The following is a 24,700-nucleotide window of genomic DNA, read 5'->3' as shown; positions in this document are numbered from 1 at the left end:
AGATCATCCAATGGGCACCTGCTGCTGCTGCCACCAGCGCCTGTGCAGAGAGAACAAAAGGGAACATTGAGCACAACAGCTGTTGCTTGCCTGAGGGCCTCCCGAACCCCCAGGGTCTGTCTGCTGGAGAAAAGACCCCTCCTCCTCCTTAGTGTTGACCTCCAAACAGCTTTTTTAAGAGACTGCATTGTAGCCATCCTGCTGCCACACTGTTAAATACAGAATAGTGATGTGGGACCCCATTCACTGACAACTTAAGCAAGGCTTAGCAGAGACAATGAGTTGATCAGAGATCAGCAGGTTGAGAAGCTTTCATGTATCCCTCTCCAAAACTCTTATCAAATGCTTAATCTAACCACAGCATGTGAGATTTTTTTAATTGCCCTTGTCTGTCTTATAGCATGTACCATTTCTTTTCATTGTCTCAGAAATAATACAAAGCATATAGTCCCACATTCTGATATGCCATCTTAAATGAAAAAGCCAAAACTGAAATTGCCTTGAGCACATTCCAGTCACCAGCATAGCACCTAAACATTGCCAGACATAGGCAGCAGAGCGATTGTCAGTGTGCAGTGTAGTAATGTATTACCCTTGTCTCAGCAGCATCTGTTGAGAAGCTCACAGATCTCAAGTCCAGCCTTCTGATTTTGACAGACAAAGCATCACACTGACATCTAGTGGATCATGTCTTATGTCTCTCATTTACACACGCAATCTCAGATGGCAAGCAGAGGGCACTGTGTATGTAAATGTGCTATACAGCCATTACAGGCCCTGTTCACCATTTTGTGACATTTCATAGAGCTTAAACATGATGATGCTCTTCAGTAAAATCGGCTACTTTTGTGACTCCCACTTAAAAAAAAAAAAAGAACGAGTAATTGCACCCCCCAACTGGTTGCATACACAGTAATGTATTTATTTCAGTTCCTCTAAACACCAAAATGGGCTGCTTCTGTGCATGTCCAATTACAAACACTTGATTTTTTGTGTTTAAAATCTGTACACTTTGGATGTATAGTTAGTAAAATGAAAGTTAAATGTTGGCTAGACTGATAGCAAAAATGCTTAAGACAACAAACTATGTATTCATTTATTTGATTCTTTCCTCATTTCATTGCAAAATTTGTCAAATGTAATGCAAAGCATTGCTCTTAAAAAAAAGCCCATTAGAAAAGGGACACAGATAGATATATATATTGTATCTCAGTGACAAGAAAATCTCATACAGCAAATGCATTCATGTTTAGCAGTCAATTACACATCACCTTAAGAAACAAACTAGCGTGGTAAACTTAGAAACTGTCTGAGACAGTGGCTTTATTTAGACATATGATATAAAGAAATGTAGCAGCATCTCATTTAAAAACAACCTTTAAAAAGGGCAATAATCAAATTTGGTTAAAAACACACTCAGGGAGGCAACCAGAGAAAAGTCCTAGCTTCTGAAGCTGGTGATTTCTCTGGTCCTTCCTGGCGTTGGATCCTTGAGTCCCCATGACAACCTGTCAGGATTTTGCTGGTCCAAATGGCAACCTGAGCCCCAAAAACCCATGCACATATTTGTGTAAGGATCTCTGTGGTCATCGTCCCATCTGCTCCAGTCCCACCCTCTTTTAGCAGCAATCAGAGCCAGCAGCAGCTCTGAGATTTTGGCAGGTAGTCTACATTTGTAAACCAATTCTAATATATATTAAAACAACTTTGGGCCATTAATACAACAAAAGTATGTCTTTCAAGTCTCACATGAAAATAAACATGACATTTTTGGTTTCGTGTCAGTGAATCAATGCTTAGGTTTGTCCTGTAATGCCATCATTTTGTTGCGTTTCAATTTAATTCATCAGTCAGGGCTGTGTCCTATTCCATATATGAAAGGAAGTCAAGAGACTGCGCTCTCAGGCTTCTCACTGCTGGGTGGTGGAGTGAGCACTCCAGATGGAACTGGAGACCTCCGACTGCTCTCAATGTCCACTAGCTGATAGGAGTGCACCCTTCCCTAAAAAAATAATAAAAATGAAAGAAACAAGAAAACTTCAGGCCAGGAAAAATAAAGGCACATGACAGTGTTCAGTAAATGAATGCTTGGCCTGGAAAAATGTATGCAAAATTCTGTAATGTTCTTGAACACTTAGGTCACACAGAGGAAAAAAAAAACCCCCAACATGCCAACTCACAGGTAGGACAAAGCACAGGTATTACATGCAAAACTCAGAGCGGTGCATAGAGGTGGCAGTCAAAATCATTTAAATCACTTTACAGACAAAAGTTACATACAATGTAGGTTTTACTGATACTTTTAAACTATAGGTTATCGGCAAAAATCTAGGATATGCTTTTGTTTTTTTATTCCTCCGTGTTACATTGTGGCTAGCTATGAAGGATTCTACAGTTCTTATAACAGTAGCAGAGGTGATAAAAATAAATCAAAATCACTGACGCCTTGTAGGGATATGCTGCATCTACAGCTTTCATCATTGAAAATATTCATCAATATTTTCCATCCATACTTCCTCACTTAAATGCATATTTTGTTATAATCAAGTGTTCTAAATTGAAGCGAGGGCATGCAAAGTAAAATGTGATTACATGGAAATGTGCTCCAACACATTCATCATGTCTCTAACTTCATATTTTTAATAATAATAAAATAAAAAAAATTCTCATTAAACCTCACCTAGTAAAATATAGTCTAAAAAAAACAAATATTTAAATATAGAGCATTGTAATGGAATAAAGCCATTTCAAAATAACAGTCTCTGGTGTGTTCTAGGCTTGTTTTAAGTTAAAAGTCCCACGTTATGCAACAAATCTTGGAATTTTGGTTGAAAAATAAACTGCCCCTGGGATTTTATTCATTTTGGATTATTGTAGCAACAGTGTCTGAGCCCATCACAGAAATGCAAGACTAAGAAGCTGATTTTAAAATATATCGGCCAATTAATCGGTTATCTGCCTTTTCCACCACCTTAGTTATCGGTCAACCTCCAATACGATGATTTTTGAACACCTTTAAAAGGGTCATGTCATGAGGAATCAAGTTTTCCTTGATATTTTTATATATAAGAGAGTTGATTCTACCATAAAAACATACTGTCAATTTCAGAACTCAAAACTTAATCCCCAATGCAATAAAAGCATTTACTGAAACCAAGCTGCAAAAATGCCTTGTTCTCCAATTCTGTGACTACACTACATCACTAAGGGGCCCATTAATTCATGACCACCTCTACAGCGAAAAAACATCAACGTCTACTTTGCGTCATCGCATCCTTGACCCGCCAACTGTCTTTCAGTTTGTTCACAGAGAAAGAACAGGACAAACAGGCCTAGTCAGGCTAACTATTCCTGAACACCAAAGGGAACCCATCTGGACTATTAATTATTTTTGTATATAAACTACACAGACATCTTTGATTGTTGTAATTTATCTTGCGTCGCTTTTAAAAGCAGCGGTGTCAAGTTACAACTCAGAAAAGGAGACGCCAAAATGAAGCTCTACGGGCCCAGCTGCAAACACTGGATTCAGAGGCGAGTCTCTCCAAAAACAGTGCGAGGCAGCTTGTACATCTCACAACCACGTCATGAGCACCTGCTCAGCATGCACGAAAGACAGGCAGCTCATCGGCTAGCACTTGCTCTGAAGGGCAGCCAGAGAGCTCTGGAGCAGGAGCACAGAAGAGCAAGTCAAGCAATTTACAATCCTCTCTCTCAAACCACTCCCTAGTGGACCACTTTGGACTATGTATGTATGTGCTTGTGAACCAATCAAAATACGATTCAAGCTTTGCAAAGTTACTTATTGAAGGATGGGGCAGTTGAAGCATGGATGTGACTGCAAAACAGTACATAAATTTAATTAATGAATATTTCAACTGTCATGACTGTTTGATAGTTTATGGTGCCAAGTGTTAACATTTGTGCTTGAGTAAACAGTTTAATATATGCAACGTGTTGGATATGCTTTGTGTAAACCCTGATATGTAGTTTCATATTGCTGAAGGGCTTTTTCCATTCTCTTTCGATTGAGTTTCAAATATGGCTGTACTTGAGGGGCTGCACGATGTTAGCCAATCATAACAGTGGCCGTTTACATTGAAGTTTTAAAGAGGTGCTTAGGTTTCAGACAGAGGGCCAAAAACAGGGTGGGAAATGATCAAATATTACTAAATTATGTCTTAGTAAAAAATTTTTACAAAAATTAACATTATCAGGGGACTTCACGGAAGACAAAATGATTTCACGACCCCTTTAAGAATGAACAAAGTGACGTCAGTGAGTTTTCAGGTTGGTGTATGAAAAACAGTTCACCTGCGCAGACTGAAATATTAGAAAGGGCGACGTTGGGGGGCCTGGGTAGCTCAGCTAGTACTGACGTTGACTACCACCCCTGGAGTTGCGAGTTCGAATCCAGGGCGTGCTGAGTGACTCCAGCCAGGTCTTCCAAACAACCAAATTGCTAGGGAGGGTAGAGTCACATGGGGTAAACTCCTCGTGGTCACGATTAGTGGTTCTTGCTCTCAATGGGGCGCGTGGTAAGTTGTGTGTGGATCATGGAGAGTAGCATGAGCCTCCACATGCTGGGAGTCTCCGCGGTGTCATGCGTAACGAGCCACGTGATAAGATGCGCGCACTGACTGTCTCAGAAGCAGAGGCAACTGAGACTTGTCCTCCGCCACCCGGATTGAGGCGAGTAACCACGCCACCACGAGGACCTACTAAGTAGTGGGAACTGGGCATTCCAAATTGGGAGAAAAGAGGATAAATAAATTTTTTTAAAAAGGGTGTTTTTTTTTTTTTTTTAAGCATTCAGACAAACATGTTACTGATACATTTCTTCTATACAATACGTTTGGTAGCCTGGGCTAAAGTCAGTCTATCTCCCTTGATAACAATTTGAGTTGAATTTAATTAAACTGTGCAAGTGGCGCTATTTTAAGGCGTTCAGACTAAAATTGCCCTACAGATTTGTTCCAAAAGTCTAAAAATAGAATTTAAAATAAACTTTTCAGAAACACAAGTCTACTAACCAGCCATTCCAAGTAAGGCACATGAGTCTGGATATTGTGCATGTCATCTGCTGCTATTCCTTTGAATGTCTTGAGGGTTGAGCTACCCGCCTCACGGATTGACATGGCGAAAGGAACCATCCATCTTACACACTCCTCCAAATCGCACCATTTTAGCCCTGGAATCCAAAAACAAGAGGTTACTTCAAACCACATTACACTAAAGAACTGGCTTAAGCCTTTGTTTTGTGATTCACATCAACAGAAAATTCATATATTCACGTTCTGTTACAATCTGCAGAAACATAACAAATGTTAGTGTTTCTATCATACCTGACACTTTTATCACTAGTTCCAGAGAAGAGAAGTGGAAGAGTGCAGAAGCTGCAAGAAGGCTGTAGGAGAACTCTAGACTTTTTACATCCAGTATACACAGATCCAAGAGCTATATAAAAGATGAAGCAACAATAAGATACCACTGAAATAAAAAAAAAAAAAAAAAAACAACACATAGGAAAAAAAATGAACAAATATCCTGACTGAAGCAAAGGAAAAGAAACAAAATGAAATGTGTAGCCCTACCTCTGCAATCTGTACAAACATAGCCTGTGGGTACTGGGCCATAAGAACTTCAGTATTCTCCTTCAGATAGGCCATCTGCATGTAGATGTTGAGCCAAGCCACTGAGGTTAAAGGGCTCAAATTCCAATTCAACTCCTAATGAAAAAGAAATCGAGTTAAGATTAGTCATTACTTCATCTTATATCAAGACACACTATACAGGCTTAGGCAAGTATCTCAAATGTAGTTTAGAGAAGCTTCATGATAATATGAAGATTATCTACCTTCATGATGATGATCTCCATGCTAAGAATGTCATCCTCCGTGCAGGCTCCATCACTGACATAAGCAAATTGGTGCACCTTGGGAGGGTAAATTTCCTTTGAAAAGATCATACAAAGTCCAATTTTTATTTCAGTTTACATTGTTTGGGAAAGTGCAGCACTTGCTTCCAGATTAATGTTCTTAAAATGATAATTACTTTTTTTTTTATATGTTATTAAAACCCTTGGCAAAGTTCAGGTTGGAGTAAAGCTGGGAGACTTTTTTGATTATCGATTAATTAATTTACGTATTGGGGGCCTGAGTAGCTCAGTGAGTATTGACACTGACTACCACCCCTGGAGTCGCGAGTTCGAATCCGGGGTGTGCTGAGTGACTCCAGCAAAGTCTCGATAAGCAACCAAATTGGCCCGGTTGCTAGGGAGGGTAGAGTCACATGGAGTAACCTCCTTGTGGCCACGATTAGTGGTTCTCACTCTCGGTGGAGCATGTGGGGAGTTGTGCGTGGATGCTGCAGAGAATAGCGTGCGCCTCCACACGCGTTACGTCTCCGCGGTAATGCGCTCAACAAGCCACGTGATAAGATGTGCGGATTGACAGTCTCGGCAACTGAGATTTGTCCAAAACTGAGTTCATAGCGCTTGGCTTAATGCCGCTTCCAATCTGATCAGCTGCACATATGTGCGCACTCCAAATGAAATGTAACATAGGTTAACAACGTGGAGACTGAAATAAAAGCCAGTAATATTTCCAGTGTGATTGTAGCTCAAATTCGTCCATCAGGCATGTATTCACTGGCTTAATCAGAACATAACTGGCCTCGACATAGTGCGCATGTTGATGAACAAAATAGGTCTCCTTTCTTTAAATACCCATCATGAACTGTTAGTTATGGGCGCTTCATATCAAATCATATGGATATGCTATAAATGGGAGAATCAAACCACCACCTCTCCTTTCACCATGATGATTCAGATAGGTTGCTAATTATAGCATTGTTCTGTGACGTGTTTCAAGTGTACTGCATCTATAGCCAACATTTAGGTTGTGATAATTTATTGTAAAAATTGTAGGGATAATCATGTATCATTTCATATTGCTGCGCTGCTCACACAGTGCTGACTGAAGTGGTGAATGCAGACTGTCAGATTTTAAAACACAGCCATTTTACATTTAGTAAATCACACAAGGCCATATTGCAATTTAAATCTCAATTCAATCAATTGTTTAATACACAATGGATACTTTCTAGATAACTTTTAGATAGACTTGGTTTAGATGAACATTAACACCTTTATTAGCTAAGAAGTATTTTGCTAATAGTATTTCATACTATTATTTCTGAACTTTTGGGTTATTTTAAATAAATTACATTTACTATACCCTATGTTGACAACTTCCTCTGTAGTGCACTTTGTATTTTTGTGTGTTTTTCTTGCATACCTATGTTTTTCTACAATAAGTAGAACTTTGATTTCTCTAACCAGGTTGCCTTGAATTCTAATAAAGAACAAGTAATTTGAATCATGTTGAAATTACTTTAGTCGAGTACATTTAAAAGGTAAAAAAAAAAAAAAGGAATCAATCATGAATTTTATTTTTGCCAGATCACCTAGCGCTAGGTTGCAGTACTTGGGCATTTCTAAGAAAAACTTACCTCCATTTTGGCTGCAATGAAGAGACAGGTGATGCCAATAAGCTGTAGTGTTGTTTTAAGAACATTCTCTTGTGTGGCCATGAAACGATCAAAGTAATCCTGACTCAAGTAAAATGTTTCTCTGTGTAACTTATACACCTCACAAACCTGAAAGACATAAGTCAAAGAATGAGTCACAATTTCAAAATCTCAGCTTCTTCTGAAAAGAAGTTAAACCATGCCACACTTGAAGCACTTTTGTTCAATTCTTATTCTCCCATTCCTTGAAAACTGACTAGTATTCACCATTAATTTCTATAAGAAAACTTATATTAGAATACTATACTAGAATCAGAAGCAGGAAATTAAATTAGCACCAGCTACCCGCCAAATGCGGGTATTTCATTAACAGTGGCAATTTTGCTCATCTACCCGCCATTGTGGTGGGCAACCTGTAAGATGTTTCGGTGTGACATGATAATGCCATCAGACACACGCTTTAAGAAACAAACTTAATTGTATTTCGAAGAACAGACAAAAGAAACCCCATAGATGCATGTTTCTGAGATTTTATATATATATATATATGAGAGAGAGAGAGAGAGAGATGAAAGTGGCTGGTGAAAAGTCAAAATGGTTAGTAAAATTGGTCATTCACCCACTACTGTGGCTGGTGGGCAAAAATGTTAATTTCATACCCTGATTAGAAGCCACAATCCTTCAGAACTTGGGGAACTGCCTTTGTAAACAACTTAAGGTTTAGACAAGAATAAAAGTAAAGAAACATGCAGCATCCCCACCCCTCTTTAATGAGATAAGATTAAAACGTGTGAAGGTTAAACAATGTTTACAAACCTCCATTAGCCAATCTAGTAGAACAGCTCTCATTTTGGGTTGAAGATTTGGATGTCTCTTCATAACATGTGTATCTCGCAGGTAAAGTTTCTCTTTTCTTAGCAGGTTGTTCCACACGTCATCTTTGCTCGCCCAGCTATGGAAAATACATTGAATTAAGTCAGCTTTAAGAAGCACAACTTCTAGTTAAGCACTACTGAAAATGTGTGAATATAAAAGTTGTAAACCTTAAATAGTTCACTGAAATTAAAATTCTCTCATCATTTGCTCACCCTCATGCTATTCCAGATGTGTAGGACTTTCTTCTGCTGAACACAAAATGAAGATTTTTAGAAGAATATCTCAGCTCTGTAGGTCCATAAAATGCAAGTGAAGAGGGTCTAACACTTTCAAGCTCCAAAAAGTACATAAAGGCAGCATACAAGTAATCCATATGACTCCAGAGTTTAATCCATGTCTTTACAAGCAATACGATCCGTTTTGGGTGAGAAGAGACCAAATTAAAAATCCTTTTTCACTATAAATCATGACATTGCAGTCTCCAAGCATGATCATGATTTCAAGCTCATTTACATTTCCTAGTGCTTGATGCATGTGGAGAGCATAATCGAGCCTGAAATCATGTTCGCCAAAGAGACTGCTGATGTCAAGATTTATAGTGAAAAATGATTTTTTATTTGGTCTCTTCTCACCCAAGATGGATCGTATTGCTTCTAAAGACATGGATTAAACTCTGGAGTCATATGGATTACTTGAATGCTGCCTTTGTGCTTTTTGGAGTTTCAAAGTTTTGATCACCATTCACTTTCATTGTATGGACCAACAGAACTGAAATATTCTTCTAAAAATATTAATGTGTTCTACAGAAGAAAGTCATACACATCTGGGATAGTATGGGGGTGTGTAAAGGAAAATATATATATTTTTTTGGGGTGAACTTTTTCTTTAACCAATGTCTCTAAATGCATTATAACAAAGAATCGTAATCTAGTATGTTGACTTCGCCACACACACTTGAGTTCGAATCAAAGGACAAGAGTTCAACATGCATGTCATTCTCCGGTACACAACTTTTTCATTTCGATCCATACCACAAAGTCAGTCATCAAGAATGTGTCAAAGGTGTCTCATACGACAAGATGTTCGGTTTGCAAAAAATGTAGTTATGCGAATCTTTTTGATCTACAGGGTAGCCAAGTACAGTTTGACATCACAAATAACTCACCAGAGGGCAGGCAGAGGGGTAGAGCGTGTGGGAGTTACGAAAATGTTTTCTGAGGTGTACTGTGTAAATCCCATGCTGCCAACAGCAACCGGTTCCTCAACTTCATCAGGTGTGGGGATCCGCCTGCATGGACTTGTGTAACCTTTGTCAGGATTCCAGCAGGCCTGAGCAAGAGGACAAGAAGAGAGAAAGAGGGACCAAATAAAAAAAAAAGTAAGCTCTCTAACGGATATAAACAAATACATTATCCCGTCCTCTACAACCAGGACAGGCTTCAAAGCCATTTTGAAAGAGAACTTCCATCACACAGACAGCTCACTTTGCATAGTCAATCCATGACAATAATCCTAATATGATATCCATAAAAAGATGACAAAGAAAAATACTGTATATACTTCCCAGGTAAAACTGAACAATATTATCAGTGCATTTAGCCCATACAGAAAAGTCTAAAATAGAGTCATAAGTGGAGGGATTTGGTTTAGAATGACTAATCGGCCAACTTCCATATATATATATACCTGAGATGCACATGGTTTCTTTCTGGTCATCTCTGAGACCTCCTCATCTGGATCTTGCAAGTGCTGTAAATTCAGAAAGAAGAAAAATAAATCAGACATCAGTTACCATTATGTCTTCCACTCTGGAAAAAAGAAGAAGAAGAAGAAGAAAAAAAAAAAGAGCAATTATTGTTTCTTACAATGGCCACGTCTGCTTTCCTCTTCCTGGAGCGAACTGAAACGACTTTAGGAGCTTCATCTGTATTGCTGACCTGTTCTGTTTGTAACCTGCACGGAAAACGATGTTGTTACATTTCCACATTGTGCTAAAACTCTGTGCAAGTCACTTACTGGCCAGCTCAGTGCTGCAACTTTTCCCATGCACTTCGATTGACAGAACTCACTTAAAAAGACACGAAAACGAAACTTACACTTTCTTGCTTGGCATGATATCAACACGGGTGTCCCTAAAAGACAAAAGTGTTATTTTAGAAAAATGTCCGATATGTGGCGTTTAATCCCAACCCCCTCAAGCGCGTCTTGACAAAGCGTGTTGGGCGCGGGGAAGTGGAGTTGGGCACAATGTTCAAGAGGTCAAAACTACACGAAAAACGCAACATATCACTTCAAGAGCAAATATATACACACTATACAGTCTATATTTTAAATACAAAGCCAGTGCATGTCGATATTGCTCGTGGTTTATTTAAAAAATACAAGTTCCCAATGCTCTACCCAAGGGAGGCAGAAAATGGCCGAGCCAATCACTATTCCTCATTTCATTGAACCCGCGTCGCAACAACTCATAGAAAGTCTAGACAATCCAATATTCCCAAATTAGCTTCCCCGAACCATTGAAAACAATCCTACATTTTTAAATGTTACTTTTACAGAACTTTAACAATGATACCTAGAGTCTGCAATGCACTTACCTTAATATGATGCCCTCTGAAAATTACTCCTCTCCACGGATATCCTCGGATGCAAGAGATAGGATGGTTTTAAACAGGCATTATTAGGTAAAACTGACCTATTTGTGTGTATGTAGGCGGCATATGGCTGTGCTGGGATGTGTTCCGCAGTCAGCTCGCTCTGAGCTGGCGCCAGTAATTTTGCGCCTTGGCTTATAAACCGCCTGCAGTGGCTAAAAGGGGCCGTCAATGCGGGTCATTTAAAACCTCCGCTAAAATACAATGACAGCGAAACACTGCGATCAATGCCACTCTGCGATTGCCACCGGTGCGAGGCGAGCACGCGAAATAACCACATTATAAAGCAAACATGTAATGATCAATCAAACAACGTTTATAAACATGAAACATTTCGCCGGTGTTTCGGTCTCCGAGAGTTTCTGGTGCACTGGGCGGAGCATATATGAATATTCATGCGTTTCCTGGGTCGTGTTAAAGCGATATAATAATATAATATAACGGTCCATCTTTTCATAACAATTTATAGACTGTGTTTTTTTTTTTCAGAATGATTACAGCCATTGATTTGCTTCTGGTATATAAATAATAAATGAACCAACAACCATTAGTATGTGTTTTCCCTTGTGAAGCTTTAAAACTGTGTCATTGGATTATTTGTCACAAATGTATCTGTGGTGGCATTATAAAGTTTCTGTTGTGATTATTATGTGCCATTCCTGCTCGTTTGGTAAATAACTTCAAAACGGCTTTGATGCATGTATTATTAAATCACAAAGGGACATCGTAACGTTTTTTGACGCATGAACAAGAATATAATCATTCCCAATCTTTATGATGCATTTAGTGGGCACAATGCACCAGATGGCTGGAGACAAAAGACTGTGCAAGAATGGGAAAAACAAAAAACATGAACTGTTTTTATTTGGCCATGTAATGCATCAAGATGAAAATCAGCTTGTCACAATGCTGATGGAAATCAAATGTCTGTTGGACAAGTTGTGAAATGTGCAACACAGTACTCTGACAATGATATGGGTTAGTCCATTTCTACTGTACGAGCTTACCAAGTAAAATGTTTCAATTTTAAACGAGTGGCTAAAATAATAATAAAAGACCATATCATAATTTGCACATTTACTCTAAATGTTACAAAATTGAAGTTACTCATGGGAGTAGTTGCCTTTTGCTGAATAGAATCAAGAGAACAAATGATTCTGTATTTAAGTTTTATTCACGAATGTGTATATCCCTTTACACTGCAACAATGGCACAGAAGCTGCATATGAAGTGACATTTAGGTGTATCTACACAGATGCTGCTCAGAGGTGGCATAAATACATTTACACAGCCATTTCTATTGCATAAATAATGTTGTGAGATTAATGTTTTGAGTATCAAATTATGAACAGGCTATAGAAATGTGACATGAATGAAAAAAATGAAATTACACTTTATAATATGAAACTAAATCATATGCTCTGTCATGACAACAACATTCCTCTGATGCTGCATTTCATTTACAGCATCAGACCTGCCTTTGCTAGGAGCTGAGGTGGGTCAGAGCAGGCATAATTTAGTCTGGCTTTTGTGTGGCATTGCTTCTTTACAAAGACACTGAGCAGCCTTAACTTGGCAATAGTAAATGACTTCTGTGTAAAGGAATCCAAATGTAAAAAATAAAATAAATAAATAAATAAACATAATATTTGTTAGGTGAACCTTTATGTGATTTGGGTATCCTTAACCATGGTATCAAATTTATTTTAGAAACACGTGTTGAAGTTTTCTGAATGGCAACATTACAGCTGATTTTACTCGCTCTCAATTGGGCCAACTTCACATCCTAGGCACTTTGTTGCCACTATTAAGTGCATGTTATATTATGTCCTCATATGACACATTTAAATATCATGGCTTGCTGGCTTTCGTGAAAATATATTAATATTAGGACAAGTCTTTCAGTTGCTTTCTTAAAAATATAAATGCCATTTATCTTGTGATGACCTTTACATAATTTGAATTAAAGTTGTGTGTGTTGTTGTTGTTGTTTTTAATCCAGGTCGTCAAAGCAGATGGTCGTAGTAAAAACGGTTCACATTCTCATCTTTTGAATTTAAGCCTGTTTGAAGTTATTTACCAAATGAGAAAGAGATTAAGGAATGGCACAGAATAAAATACCACAAATATTTGGGACAAAATATCCAACAACACAGTTTTAAAGCCTCACAAGGGAAAACAGAATAATATAAAACAAATACTTATGGTTGTTGGTTAATTTATTTACTTGGAGTGGTTTCCTGTGAGTTTAACTTTGTTTGTCGCTTTAACACGGCACAGGAAACTCATGAATATTCATGTATGCTCCGCCCAGTGAAACAGAAAATCTCAGAGATAGAAAAAGCATGTGGTGTGACGTCACGCAGGGGCGGTACTGAGACGCCGGAAGTGTGTTGAGCACATGGCTAGCCGCCTCAAGAAGTAAACAATCCGAGTGTTCGCGTGAAATAGATGCATTTCATTAGGCTATCTTGATAGTGATATTTGGAATGCGATGTTTTTAGTGTGTACCTTTGACCGTTTAAGGTGTCGTGTGTTGGAAAAGTCGATGTGGCGCATTTTTTCTGGTGTGGTTGTTGTAATGGGGTTACACTGCCAGTTTCATTGGAGCCGTTCACACGGAACTCGTTTTTGTATCCGTCTACGCACTTTAAAAATGTTTTATTATTATTTGTAAACGTGCGCTAGACGGACGTCTTGAACTGTTATGCCGCGGTGCCGGTGAAGAAAAACGTCAACTTTTAAAAGCGCGTCTCACTCTTTTTTCGAGACGTTTTAAGTACGTTAAATTCTTCTGTATGTAGCAGCTTTAATAAATATATTTAAAACTGTACCATTCATGTATTCACATTTAGGATTTAACATACAGTATGCACTTATGTTAGTGTGTAGCCTTTAACCAGTCACATGACCATCACGAACTCTTCCAAATCTGGGTATTGTTGGACGGATGAAAATGAAGTTTTTAAATATTTTCGGACGCTTAAAATCAAATTTCATTGGCATGATTCACGTCGGAGCATGGCCAGGTAAGGCATTAATTGAAGTGGTGTCTTGTTTAACTTTGTAAGATTAAGCAGAGCTGAAGTAGCTTGCTGAACTCCTTTCTTTCTTTTGCAGAAACTCCCTTCGGTGAAATGTAAACACTTATGGTGTCAAAATATAATTATAAAGTGTTTCTTGCACGTTGGAGGAATAACGACGTTTATAGGTTGGCGTGAGGGTGAGTAAATGATGAGAGAATTGTAATTTTTGGGTGAACTACCCCTTAATGGATCTGTAGACGAAATGACATCAAACCAGGCTTTTTGGTCATTGTTATCAGGTAAAATTATAGGTTAAATGTAGGTTTGTTTGTTTCTTCTTCTTCTTCTTTTTTTTTCATTTGTATTTCTGGCTAATTACAGATTATACTCTCTATAACAGGATGGAGTGATTATTGAAAACATGCATGATATTCCATACACCTTTGAGGTAGGTCCAGTGCTGTGTGCCTGCATGACAGCTGTGTGTGCTGCTGTTAGGGGCCTTTATCCATCCTGGCCGCTTGGTGTACAGATTCTTTCAGCTGCGAACCAATCAGCGCTGGCCGTTGCCCTGGCCTCAGGTATTTACATGACTGTACAAGCCATCAAGAATTTGACTTCATTATGAATATTTGAATCTCCATCTCCTATAGGGCCTGAGTAACTCAGCGAGTATGGACGCTGACTACCACCCCTGGAGTCGCGTGTTCGAATCCAGCATATGCTGAGTGACTCCAGCCAGGTCTCCTAAGCAACCAAATTGGCCCGGTTGCTAGGGAGGGTAGAGTCACATGGGGTAACCTCCTCGTGGTCACGATTAGTGGTTCTTGCTCTCAATGGGGAGCGTGGTAAGTTGTGCGTGGATCGTGGAGAGTAGCACGAGGCTCCACATGCTGTGAGTCTCCACGGTGTCATGCACAACGAGCCATGTGATAAGATGCGCGGATTGACGGTCTCAGAAGCGGAGGCAACTGAGACTTGTCCTCCGCCACCCGGATTGAGTTGAGTAACCGCGCCACAATGAGGACCTACTAAGCAGTGGGAATTGGGCATTCCAAAGGGGATAAAAAAAGAAAAAAAGAATCTCCACCTCTTTAGGGCTGGATTTTATCCATGCAGAGGGGTTTGTTTTCACATGTTGCAGATGAAGGCCTATTAAATGGTTGCGATGGTGAGCTGCTGCGCTACCGCAGACGCATCGGAGCAGAGCACATTAAGATCTTTACAGAAATCAAGAAGAAGCACTGGTATGATCAGATGACTCAGGCAAACTCATAACATACTTCATTAAAGGAATGTTTCCGGTTAAAACAAGTTAAGCTCTATTCACAATATTTGTGTTATAATGTCAGCTACCACAGAAAAAGGTTTTGACTTGTCACTCAGTCAGGTCTTACAATGGAAGTATAGCCATAAAAACTTAAATTAATAGTTTACCCAAAAATTGTAAAAAAAAAAAAAAAAGTCTGTCATCACCCTCATTTCATTCGAAACCAGTATGATTTTCTGTTTTACAGTATGTGGAACTTAAAGGAGAAATTTTTACGAATATCCTGGCATCTCTTTTCCATAATGTGAAAGTGATTGAGGACTAGGACTGTCAAGCTGAACCAAAATGACAGAAACGCACCATATAAGTGGTTCAAATGACTTTCAAGTTTTTTTTTTAAAGCCATACGATAACTTTGTGTGACGAATAGACAAAATTACATTTTCTTTGAAGTATTGTCTGTTAATCACACAAAGCTTTTATATGGCTTCAGTAGACTTAGACGATAGCATGTTTTAAGGAATAATTTGTGTAAGTGCTTAAAGGAAAATACAAGCTAACCATTTCTGCTTTTAAATCCTGAGCGTCCAGTCAAAATGATTTTCTATTGTAATCAATATAATGCAACAAATGCTGTCAATAGAGCTTTACTTGTATTGAACACTGACCCAAAAATTATAAGTCTGTCATTATGTACTAACCCTCATCATTCCAAATCAAATCAAAATCATATACACAAGTGCAATGGTGTGTGAAATTCTTGGGTGCAGTTCCATACCTTTCTTCTGCGAACACGAGGAAAAATTACAAAGAATATTAACACTGATCTTTTTCTATATAATGAAAGTGATTTTAGAGTGAGGCCTAACATCTCCTTTTGTATTCCATGGAAGAAAGTCATAAGGGTTTGGAACAACATTATGGTAAGTGATGACATAATTTTCATTTTTTGGTGAACTATGCCCTTTTGGCTAATACAGTGTGGTGGTTAATGTACGTATTATTGGAAAGGCAGTGAACCTATTTATATTTGGTATCACCTCAGGTGAGTGATCAGTGGTAATGATTATGATGTTTCTGTGCTCATGCCCTAACTTCAGATGTGAGTATAGCTGAGACAGCCCAAGCTGCTGAGTTCTTCCTTTCTGATGGAGTCAATGTCACAGGAACTGCCACTGGAGCACAGGCTGATCCAAAAGAACTAAAGGGTGAATCTAATAGCCCGATGTCAAAATATACTTTAATGTAACTGCTTAATTTAACTTAAAACAGAATCACAGGGGTCTTGGTTTTACCATTATTAAGCCAATTATTAAGATGTGATGCCGCTCAGTATGTCAAATTTTACTATACTAAACATTTGTCTTTACTGCAGAATGCACTATTTTGTTCAGCATTAGGCCATACAGTGATTGATTCCTTAAAAAATCAGATCAGAGATATAGTATGCTATGCATGCTTGAATCACTCAACTCAGAACTCCTACGTTACAAACAAACCTTTATCTCATATGTCATCCTGACATTTATCTGCAGTTGCCTAACATCTCACAAAATGAAATCAAATCACACTAGCCCCACTGCTAAATAGAAACCAACTTACTGTATATAGACATCACTTGTCGGGTATCTTTCAGTAATACGTTTATGATACAGAAAAACAAAAATAATTAATAGTAACCTGCCATGGGTGGGGGTGGGGGGGTTGTGCTATGCAGTGTTTAAATGAGATGAATAAGGATATTCTGCTCTCTGGCTATTTTGATAAATGCTCAACAACACGTGTGCAGCGTTACACATGCATAAACACTTTCCAGGACTTTCATGCAGCCAGCATGCCATCTGAGTTAACAGGACTATAACCATGTGTGTGCATAATCCAGAATTCATTAATGTTAAAGTTATACTTGATAATAATTATTTTTCAGCAGCTGATAATGTACACGTACACTCTCAAACTCTCCTTGTCATCACATCTCAGTCTTCAGGCCCAGGCAAGGCCTTGTGCTTTAGAGATTAAAGGAATGGTTCACCCAAAAAACTCTCATCATTTACTCATCCTCATGCCATCCCAGATGTGTATGACTTTCTTTCTTCTGCTGAACATAAACAAAGATTTTTAGAAGAATATCTCAGCTCTGTAGGTCCAGACAATGCCAGTGAATGGTGACCAGAACTTTGAAGCTCCAAAAAGCACATAAAGCTTGTGTTGTAAAATCATTTGCATTATATGGACATACAGAGCTGAAATATTCTTCTGAAAATCTTTGTTTGTGTTCAGCAGAAGGAAAAAAAAGTCATAAACATTGGGGATTGCATGAGGGTGAGTAAATGATGAGAGAATTTTCATTTTTGGGTGAACTAATCTTTTAATATCCTATGGAGCCTAGCAACTTTGTGTGTAAGCGTTTAAAGGTGAGGTGTGCAATTTTAATGGCAATAGCAGCATTAAACGGACTTATATAAATAATGCCCGTTTTCTAACAGTTTTTCCAAAGACTCCTCTCTACCATTTTTCATGAATATTTAGTCCTACCCCAAACTCACACCAATGTATATCAGCCAAAGTTACTGTGACAGGCCGGATGGGATGCTTCTAGGTGTGTAACGATTCATCGATCTGGATCAACGCATCGATCCAATGTTATTGATACAACGCGTAAATATCGATACAGAAATTTTTTTAAGATGTTCTGCTATTCGTGCGCACGCATCAACCGGGCTTTAGATAAGGGGTTTGGGTTGGGGCATAATATTAATAAATATGTCCTTAACGCCTCGTGCGTGGAACTCGCGCTTCCGCATTAGACATCCGGGAATTTGCACGTGATGAAGTCGTACGAGTTTATGCGAACAACATCATGTAAGACCATATGAAATAGCCAACTCGTAAATTATATATGACTTTTCAGTTAACTGTAACAGAATTGTGAAATTTACTGTAACAGAACTGTGGAAGTTGTAGCCAAGAAAACCACGGATAGCATGGATAGTTGGAAACAAGTCAAGGGTATGTAAGTATTTTGAACTGGATTAAACAGAAAAATAAGCTGTAATCAAATGATTGATGATCACTTGTGTGTGACATTATTTTTTTTAATATTATTATCTGTATAATTTTTTATATATCTGAAGTACCTTTTGTTGTTGTGGATGTCCCAATGTGGATAGTAAATTTGCACTTTTCAGAGAGCTCAATAAAATATTCAGATTATATTTTGGTTGCATTTGAGGGCAAAAAAAAAATAAATAGTTGATTGTGTAAAATAGGCACATAAAATCTGAATATCAATCGCAGGGCCCTGAATCAAATCAAATCGAAAACGTATCACGGCAGACTTTGAAGTATCGGCAAAAATCAGATCGCAGACCAAGAGAATCGATAAAATCGTATCGTGATGAAACGTCTGATTTACACCGCAAGATGCTTCAAACCTGTATGACTTTCTTATGTGGAACACTAAAGGAGATTTGTGGAAGAATGTGAGCCTCAGTCAACAAGATGAAAGTGAATGGTGACTGAGACTCACATTCTTCTTAAAATCTCCTTTGGTGTTTTCCAAAGAAAGAAAGAAAGTCATATGGATTTAGAACAGCATAAGGGTGAGTAAATTATGACATTTTTGGGTGAACTATCCTTTTAAGCTTGGACAGAAATTACTTTAACATTGAAAAATAAATAAATAAAATAACCACCTTTAAAGAGAGTAGTCTCCATGGGGAAGAAAGGATGCTGTGCTTTTTTTGGCTCTGGTGGTTGCCCCATGTGAGCAAACGGCCTACTTCCTGCCCTGCCTCAGAACCAATGGCCTTGTATGGGCTAATATAGACACCAGCACTGCCAGCTATTTTAAATCCCACTTCCAGATGGCTGGTGATCATGGAAGGCCATAAACATAGGCATGAAAAACAGGCCCAGCCTAGTCTGCCACTGCCCTGCTGCCTGTTTTGGATTTCTGCCTATTGCCTTCCTTAGTTCTGATCCATTGGTCTGGGGAAGCTGTCAGATGGAGGATGAGGCGCATTCTGCCAGAATCCTCATTACAATGAAGGAACAACATGTTTTTGTATTTTTATGCATGCATCAAGCAGAAAGAAACACAAATGTCCTCACACTCATGTTTTGCTGCCTGTTTCTGTCCGAGCACACACTTAATGATTTATGTATTTATGTAAAGAAGCAAAATGCTACCTTGTGTGCAAATTATCACTGCTTTCTGTTTATCAGAGGTCACCCAGTCTGTTAAAATCCCCGTTCTCATCGGTTCTGGTGTAACTCACAGCAATGTGGAGCACTACCTTCAGGCAGCTGCCATGATCACTGGCTCCCACTTTAAGAAAGGAGGCTACTGGGCAAATGGTGTGGATGCAGAGTGAAAAGGTTCATGGGGAAGATGCACAAACTTCGAGAATGACAAGGCAGATAATTTATGACAAAGTATATTACTATTGTTGTGGTGTGACAGAGCGTGTTAGCATCAAATCTTTTTGTTAATTAAAATAGTATAGATAAAGAAAACAGCTGTGTGAAGATAAATTCTCTATTTTTTTATGTTTTACAACATTTTAACAAATGTATTCTTAAAGATAGAAAATAAAAAAGGCATTTATATACATACAAAGTCAAATAATAACAATAAGTGTAACAAAATGAATCACAGCATACATAATCTTATTTTGTCACTTTGGCAGTAAATCACTTATTCCAACATATAGCTTTTTCATGTCAGTAATATTAAGAAACAGCTAATGTAAAAATGACATTGCCTAGCTTTAACACTGATTTTTTTTTTTTTTTATTCATAATTTTTTATTTATTTAAACATTATTCTTTTACCAGTCACAGCTAAGCTAAACCAGAAGCACAGAAAAAGTATTACTTTGTTTCATTTCAAAATACTAAAGGACTAAATAAAATACTAAAAGATTTTAAGGTCGTGTTTTGTATCAACCTACTGTATTTTTCCAACACACAGTTTTCAGTTATTTCAGTGTCAGACTGACAGTGAGACTTTTTTTTATAGGTTAAATAGCACCACACTGCATTTAAACTTTGAACAGTAACAGTCTCACAGGGATATGGTTTCATGGCATGATATGCAAACGTACCCCATAAAAAAAGACAATTCATATAGCAAAAGCCTGTATGTTCAGTGGTATAAGATGTAAATACATATATATTTATTTTCCAAATATATATATTTGACTAAATCTCAGTAGTTGTACAGGCGCTGTGTGGGCTGTTTGAAGTAGCCATAGCGGCGATCGGAAGGCGAAAATCGAGTTTGTGTAAGGTTTTGCCTGTTGAGGGCGCCACGGGTCATTTTCCTGTGCTCATTATAGACTCTGGCACGCTGCACTGAGAGCAGAATGGTGCTGCAGGGCAAGGGGCTGCCCCATGCAGCTAACTGCCAAGAAACATGACGTCTGAGTGGCACAGGCCTAAAGGGCAAGATTGTCAAATCACAAGCCAACATAAGTACAGTTAGAACTTGGAAATATAAGTTACATGTCAATGTGACATCATCAGACTTTTTTCCTCCAGTTATTTGTGTATGACAGTCATGTTTTTGTCTGAAACCATAAATCTCATACATATAGATCTACATTTTTTTTTACATTTTTTTAAAATTAAAAATAGGATGTACCTGATAGTTCCCTGTGACATTTTATTTAAACTGAACACCTTAAGTGTTGCTTAATTAATAAATATTACATGCTGAGTTCTAGATACTGCACAAGGCCCAAAATATCTAATCAGCCTTAAAGGGATAGTTCACCCAAAAATGAAAATTCTCTCCTCCTACCCTCATGCCATCCAAAATGTGTGCTGAACAGGAGAAGAATGTAAAAGTGGAGATTTATAGTAAAAAAGGACTTAAATATTGATGTTTCATATCATATCACTTCTGAAGATATGGGGCTCTATTTTCGTGAGTGTGCAAAGCGCAGATCTACACGCTAAGACTGTGCGCAACGTCTAATACAGTTTTTGTAAGAGTGCTAATTCTAAGTGCAATTTTTGAGATTATGAATTTATGAGATTTGTGTCACATTTTCTAGAGGTTATGGTCTATTTTTTTCAATTATATTATTATTATTATGTTTAAGTCACTGAAAAGAGGCTGGTGGAAGGAGAGAGTAAAATGTTTGGATTTGGTATGATTTTTTTGACTACATTATTTTGATTATATTTTTGTTTTGTTTGAAGTGTAATTTGAAATTAGAAGTATTTTTGGTTTAATTTTTTTGTGTTTCAATAAATTAATTACATTTTTCAAAATCAATGTCAACCGGTAGAAGTGATGTGCGTGCCGATACAATCACTGTTAATACTAGCCATGATTTGTGTGTCAGTAGAAGAAAATGATTAATAATACTTGCATTCTCTGTAATTTAACAGAGCCTACATCCATATCCTGAACCACATTTTCCATGCATATAAAAGGAACATGTCCCATTTAACAAAGATGCACAACATAATGTAAATCCATATTTTTATTCTTCCCATTCATTGCATAGATCCTATTTACACCACCAACTTCTTATGAATGTACTGTCTTTGTTTATATCACTGGTGCTTGACAGGGAATGGACTGTATAATAGGACGAAGATGGTGCCGGAGAAGAACCTCCATTGACCTGATTAGCACCTTGTGCCTGCGATTTCGGCAAACCCACTTATGCCTAGACTTAGCGCACTCTTACACGAAAATACCAACACTTCATGACCATGCCCGTTGACTTTGCACTTATGAGTTTTGATATGCGCTTAACGCTTGGATGCTTAAGTTAGGGCCCATGGATTTAACCACTGGAGTCATATGAATTACTTTTATGCTGCTTTTTGGACCCTAAAAGTTCTGGCCACCATTCACTTGCATTCTATGGACCTACAGAGCTGAGATTTTCTTCTTAAAATCTTAATTTGTGTTCTGCAGAAGAAAGAAATTCATACACTTCTGGGATGGCATGAGGATTAGTAAATGATGAGGACATTTTCATTTTTGGGTGAACGATCCATTTGAAACATACCTAGCCATGTCCTCCACTTCTTCGTCAGAACTAAGGTCTTCCTCAGGTCTCATCTGGTATACAGACATGCTGGGGTGCTCGATCAACAGGTTCTCAAGAATGTCTGCCTCAGCTGAGCCAAGTGACTGGTTCTCTACACAGGAAGCAGAAAATAATTTAAACAAAAACACTTAAATCTAAGGTCAACAGAAACTCGTATGGTAACACAAAAGCATGGGTTCAAATCAAGGTTGGGGATGAGCCAGAGAGTAACTTGAGATGCCATATCACCACAGTGACCCAAGTCGGTCTTTAATAAATATCTGTCAAATGGGAATTAGAAATTATCCTTACACTTTATCTGGGATAGTATTGGTTAAGAATTAACATCAATAAACCCTGTATTGCAGGACTTTCTATATAACATCTGCCAACCTTTTTAAACCATGGTAGATCAAAACCAAAGAACTTACTGTTTATCTTTATAATAACCCAATCGCCATCTTCAAACTCAAAGAGGTTTGCACAGTTATCAGTCTCCACTGCAACATCACTGTCCTTCTCTGCGCTGCCCACAAATTGTGCGATGAGTTTCCCAAACATTTCAGATTGTGATCTGTTAAAACAAAAGCGATAAAGAGTTATGTTGCCCTCTAGAGGAATCCACATTAATAGCAATGCTATAATATTTATAATTGTTATAATGTAACAAGCTTTCTTTCTCTTTTTTCTTTTCTTTCTTTTTTCTCTTTTCTTTCGTTCCATTCTTTTCTTTTTTCTTTCTGTCTTTTCTTTTTTGTTTCCTTCTTTCTTTCATTTTCTTTCTTCTTTTTTTTTTTTTTTTTTTTTTTTTTTTTTATTTGCTTGCTTGTTCCTTTCGTTCGCTGTTTAAATTTGTTGATGGAGAGAGAGTAACGTGCAAAATGTTTAAAATGCCACACTAGATATTGGAGACAGCCTTGCATGACCTTAAATGTGGCTTCATGTCCTGCTGCCCTGATACAAATATGCACTTGTCACGTATCAGGTGTTTAGACGGAGACACAATGTTCCCTTCCACAGATGATTTATTCTAACATTATCTGGAATGCCTTCCTTAATTTAGCTTTAATTTAGACAAAATTCAAACATGAATCAGAGCATTAATAGACTCTTGGTAGAGGTTCATATATGTAACAGCACATTATATCATCCCCCCCCACCCCAAAAAAAACGGCAGCGAGTTGTTTGAAGACGTAATTATTTTGCAAACTGATTTTTAGGAGCCCAACGTACAAACACAACATTAAAAAAACATAACTACAACCAAACAGGAATGCATCCTCATTTATATAAACAGATTTAACCAGCGGATTATTTCATAAATGTCCATTTATTTTACATCCGGTGCCTCGTAAGACAATACAATTTAAGTTAAGTTGAAATACTGATAAATATTTAAAGCACCGCTTTTTTTCAACGGATCTTATTTTAAAACAAGTTGCTCGTTTCTTTGCACAGTATGCTTTTTGATATCTCTCTTACCACATCAGTCAAAAATAAACCTTGTTAGCCTGTGTATTGTCAATAATGCGATAGCCTACTAAAATTATCATCCGTACGTCACTGAAATCGTCAAGTGGGACAGGAAGGAGTGATCAGCTGTACTCCTGACCATATAGCGTCTTGTTTACAAAAGCTGACTGTAGGTTTCCTAATATTAAAATAGTTCTGCGAGCCGAACACTGATAATCATAATGATAATCATAAATATGGACAGATTAACAGGCTACTAATGATATCAAGAAACAATACGATGATAAAACTGTTTCCCCCCATCGACCTGTTAGTGTAGCTATCTGTTCTCCTTCAGAAAGCTTTAAGGGATCCTTTTAATTCACTTTAATTCAATTTAGTGTTTAAACTAAAAACAACAACAACCTGGAGTTAACTGCACGGACACAACAAAGAATGTACAGGTTATTGCTAATCGAAAAGTAATGTGACATTTCAGGATGTGGTGAAAGCTGCTGAATGAAGTTTCCGTTTGCCTACCTTAATAGCTGTGAAAAAGTTGTTCTGTTTGTGAAATGCCTTTTCTTTGTATAAATTGTGTCGAAGTTGCTCCCTCTGTGTACAGTCTAGACTTGTTTATGTAGTCGAAGCTCCTCCCCCTTGTTCTTGACTGTACTTGACCGACGTCATCAAGCTCCACCCATAAGGCGGGGCGTCTGGTGTTCGCTCATGCGGATGTTCTTGTTTACTACATCAGCCTATCTAACAGGTGTGGGGCTAAAGGCATGCACACCTTAAGGAAAATATGCTTTTTTCTGGTCACAAAGTGTATCCAGA

At 38.0% G+C, this 24,700-nt stretch overlaps 2 protein-coding genes and 1 pseudogene across 3 annotated transcripts; 1 reads left to right on the top strand and 2 right to left on the bottom strand.

Moving 5' to 3' along the window:
* Window positions 1-922: 922 nt before the first annotated feature.
* LOC127409944 (G1/S-specific cyclin-E1) lies at window positions 923-11,430 on the bottom strand. Its single transcript, XM_051644939.1, has 12 exons — window positions 11,004-11,430; window positions 10,503-10,538; window positions 10,272-10,359; window positions 10,093-10,155; window positions 9,572-9,735; window positions 8,347-8,482; window positions 7,513-7,659; window positions 5,858-5,953; window positions 5,595-5,729; window positions 5,346-5,457; window positions 5,034-5,191; window positions 923-2,002 (listed from the first exon to the last, which is right to left on the bottom strand). The coding sequence occupies exons 2-12, from the start codon at window positions 10,517-10,519 to the stop codon at window positions 1,886-1,888; spliced, it is 1,233 nt and encodes a 410-aa protein (XP_051500899.1). The 5' UTR covers window positions 10,520-10,538; window positions 11,004-11,430; the 3' UTR covers window positions 923-1,885.
* A 1,944-nt stretch (window positions 11,431-13,374) lies between these two features.
* On the top strand, window positions 13,375-20,155 carry LOC127410095 (uncharacterized protein F13E9.13, mitochondrial-like; annotated as a pseudogene).
* LOC127410070 (tumor protein p53-inducible nuclear protein 2-like) lies at window positions 19,883-24,568 on the bottom strand. 2 transcript variants are annotated; one of them, XM_051645108.1, is made up of 4 exons: window positions 24,404-24,568; window positions 22,843-22,985; window positions 22,391-22,523; window positions 19,883-20,797 (listed from the first exon to the last, which is right to left on the bottom strand). In XM_051645108.1, exons 2-4 carry the CDS (start codon window positions 22,970-22,972, stop codon window positions 20,569-20,571), a joined length of 492 nt encoding a protein of 163 aa, XP_051501068.1. In that variant the 5' UTR covers window positions 22,973-22,985; window positions 24,404-24,568; the 3' UTR covers window positions 19,883-20,568. The 2 variants fall into 2 exon arrangements, with proteins under 2 accessions (XP_051501068.1, XP_051501079.1); XM_051645119.1 differs by lacking the exon at window positions 24,404-24,568 and adding an exon at window positions 23,894-24,374.
* Between the last annotated feature and the right edge of the window lie 132 nt (window positions 24,569-24,700).

The sequence above is a fragment of the Myxocyprinus asiaticus genome, chromosome 2 (assembly GCF_019703515.2).
Source record: "Myxocyprinus asiaticus isolate MX2 ecotype Aquarium Trade chromosome 2, UBuf_Myxa_2, whole genome shotgun sequence".
NCBI lineage: Eukaryota > Metazoa > Chordata > Actinopteri > Cypriniformes > Catostomidae > Myxocyprinus > Myxocyprinus asiaticus.
Note: the sequence above shows the minus strand (reverse complement) of the source record. Positions and strands in the feature narration are given on the sequence as shown.

Excerpts from the sequence above, each read along its gene's own strand:
- LOC127409944 (XM_051644939.1), bottom strand. Across the intron at positions 5,954-7,512 it reads TCATTGCAGCCAAAATGGAG|GAAATTTACCCTCCCAAGGT; the intron begins GTAAGTTTTTCT and ends ATCTTTTCAAAG. Across the intron at positions 2,003-5,033 it reads TGCCTTACTTGGAATGGCTG|GGAAGGGTGCACTCCTATCA; the intron begins GTTAGTAGACTT and ends TTATTTTTTTAG.
- LOC127410070 (XM_051645108.1), bottom strand. The coding sequence starts at position 22,972 with ATGTTTGGGAAACTCATCGCACAATTTGTGGGCAGCGCAGAGAAGGAC. Across the intron at positions 22,524-22,842 it reads GGTTATTATAAAGATAAACA|AGAACCAGTCACTTGGCTCA; the intron begins GTAAGTTCTTTG and ends CTTCCTGTGTAG. Across the intron at positions 20,798-22,390 it reads GAAGTGGAGGACATGGCTAG|GCCTGTGCCACTCAGACGTC; the intron begins GTATGTTTCAAA and ends CTTGCCCTTTAG.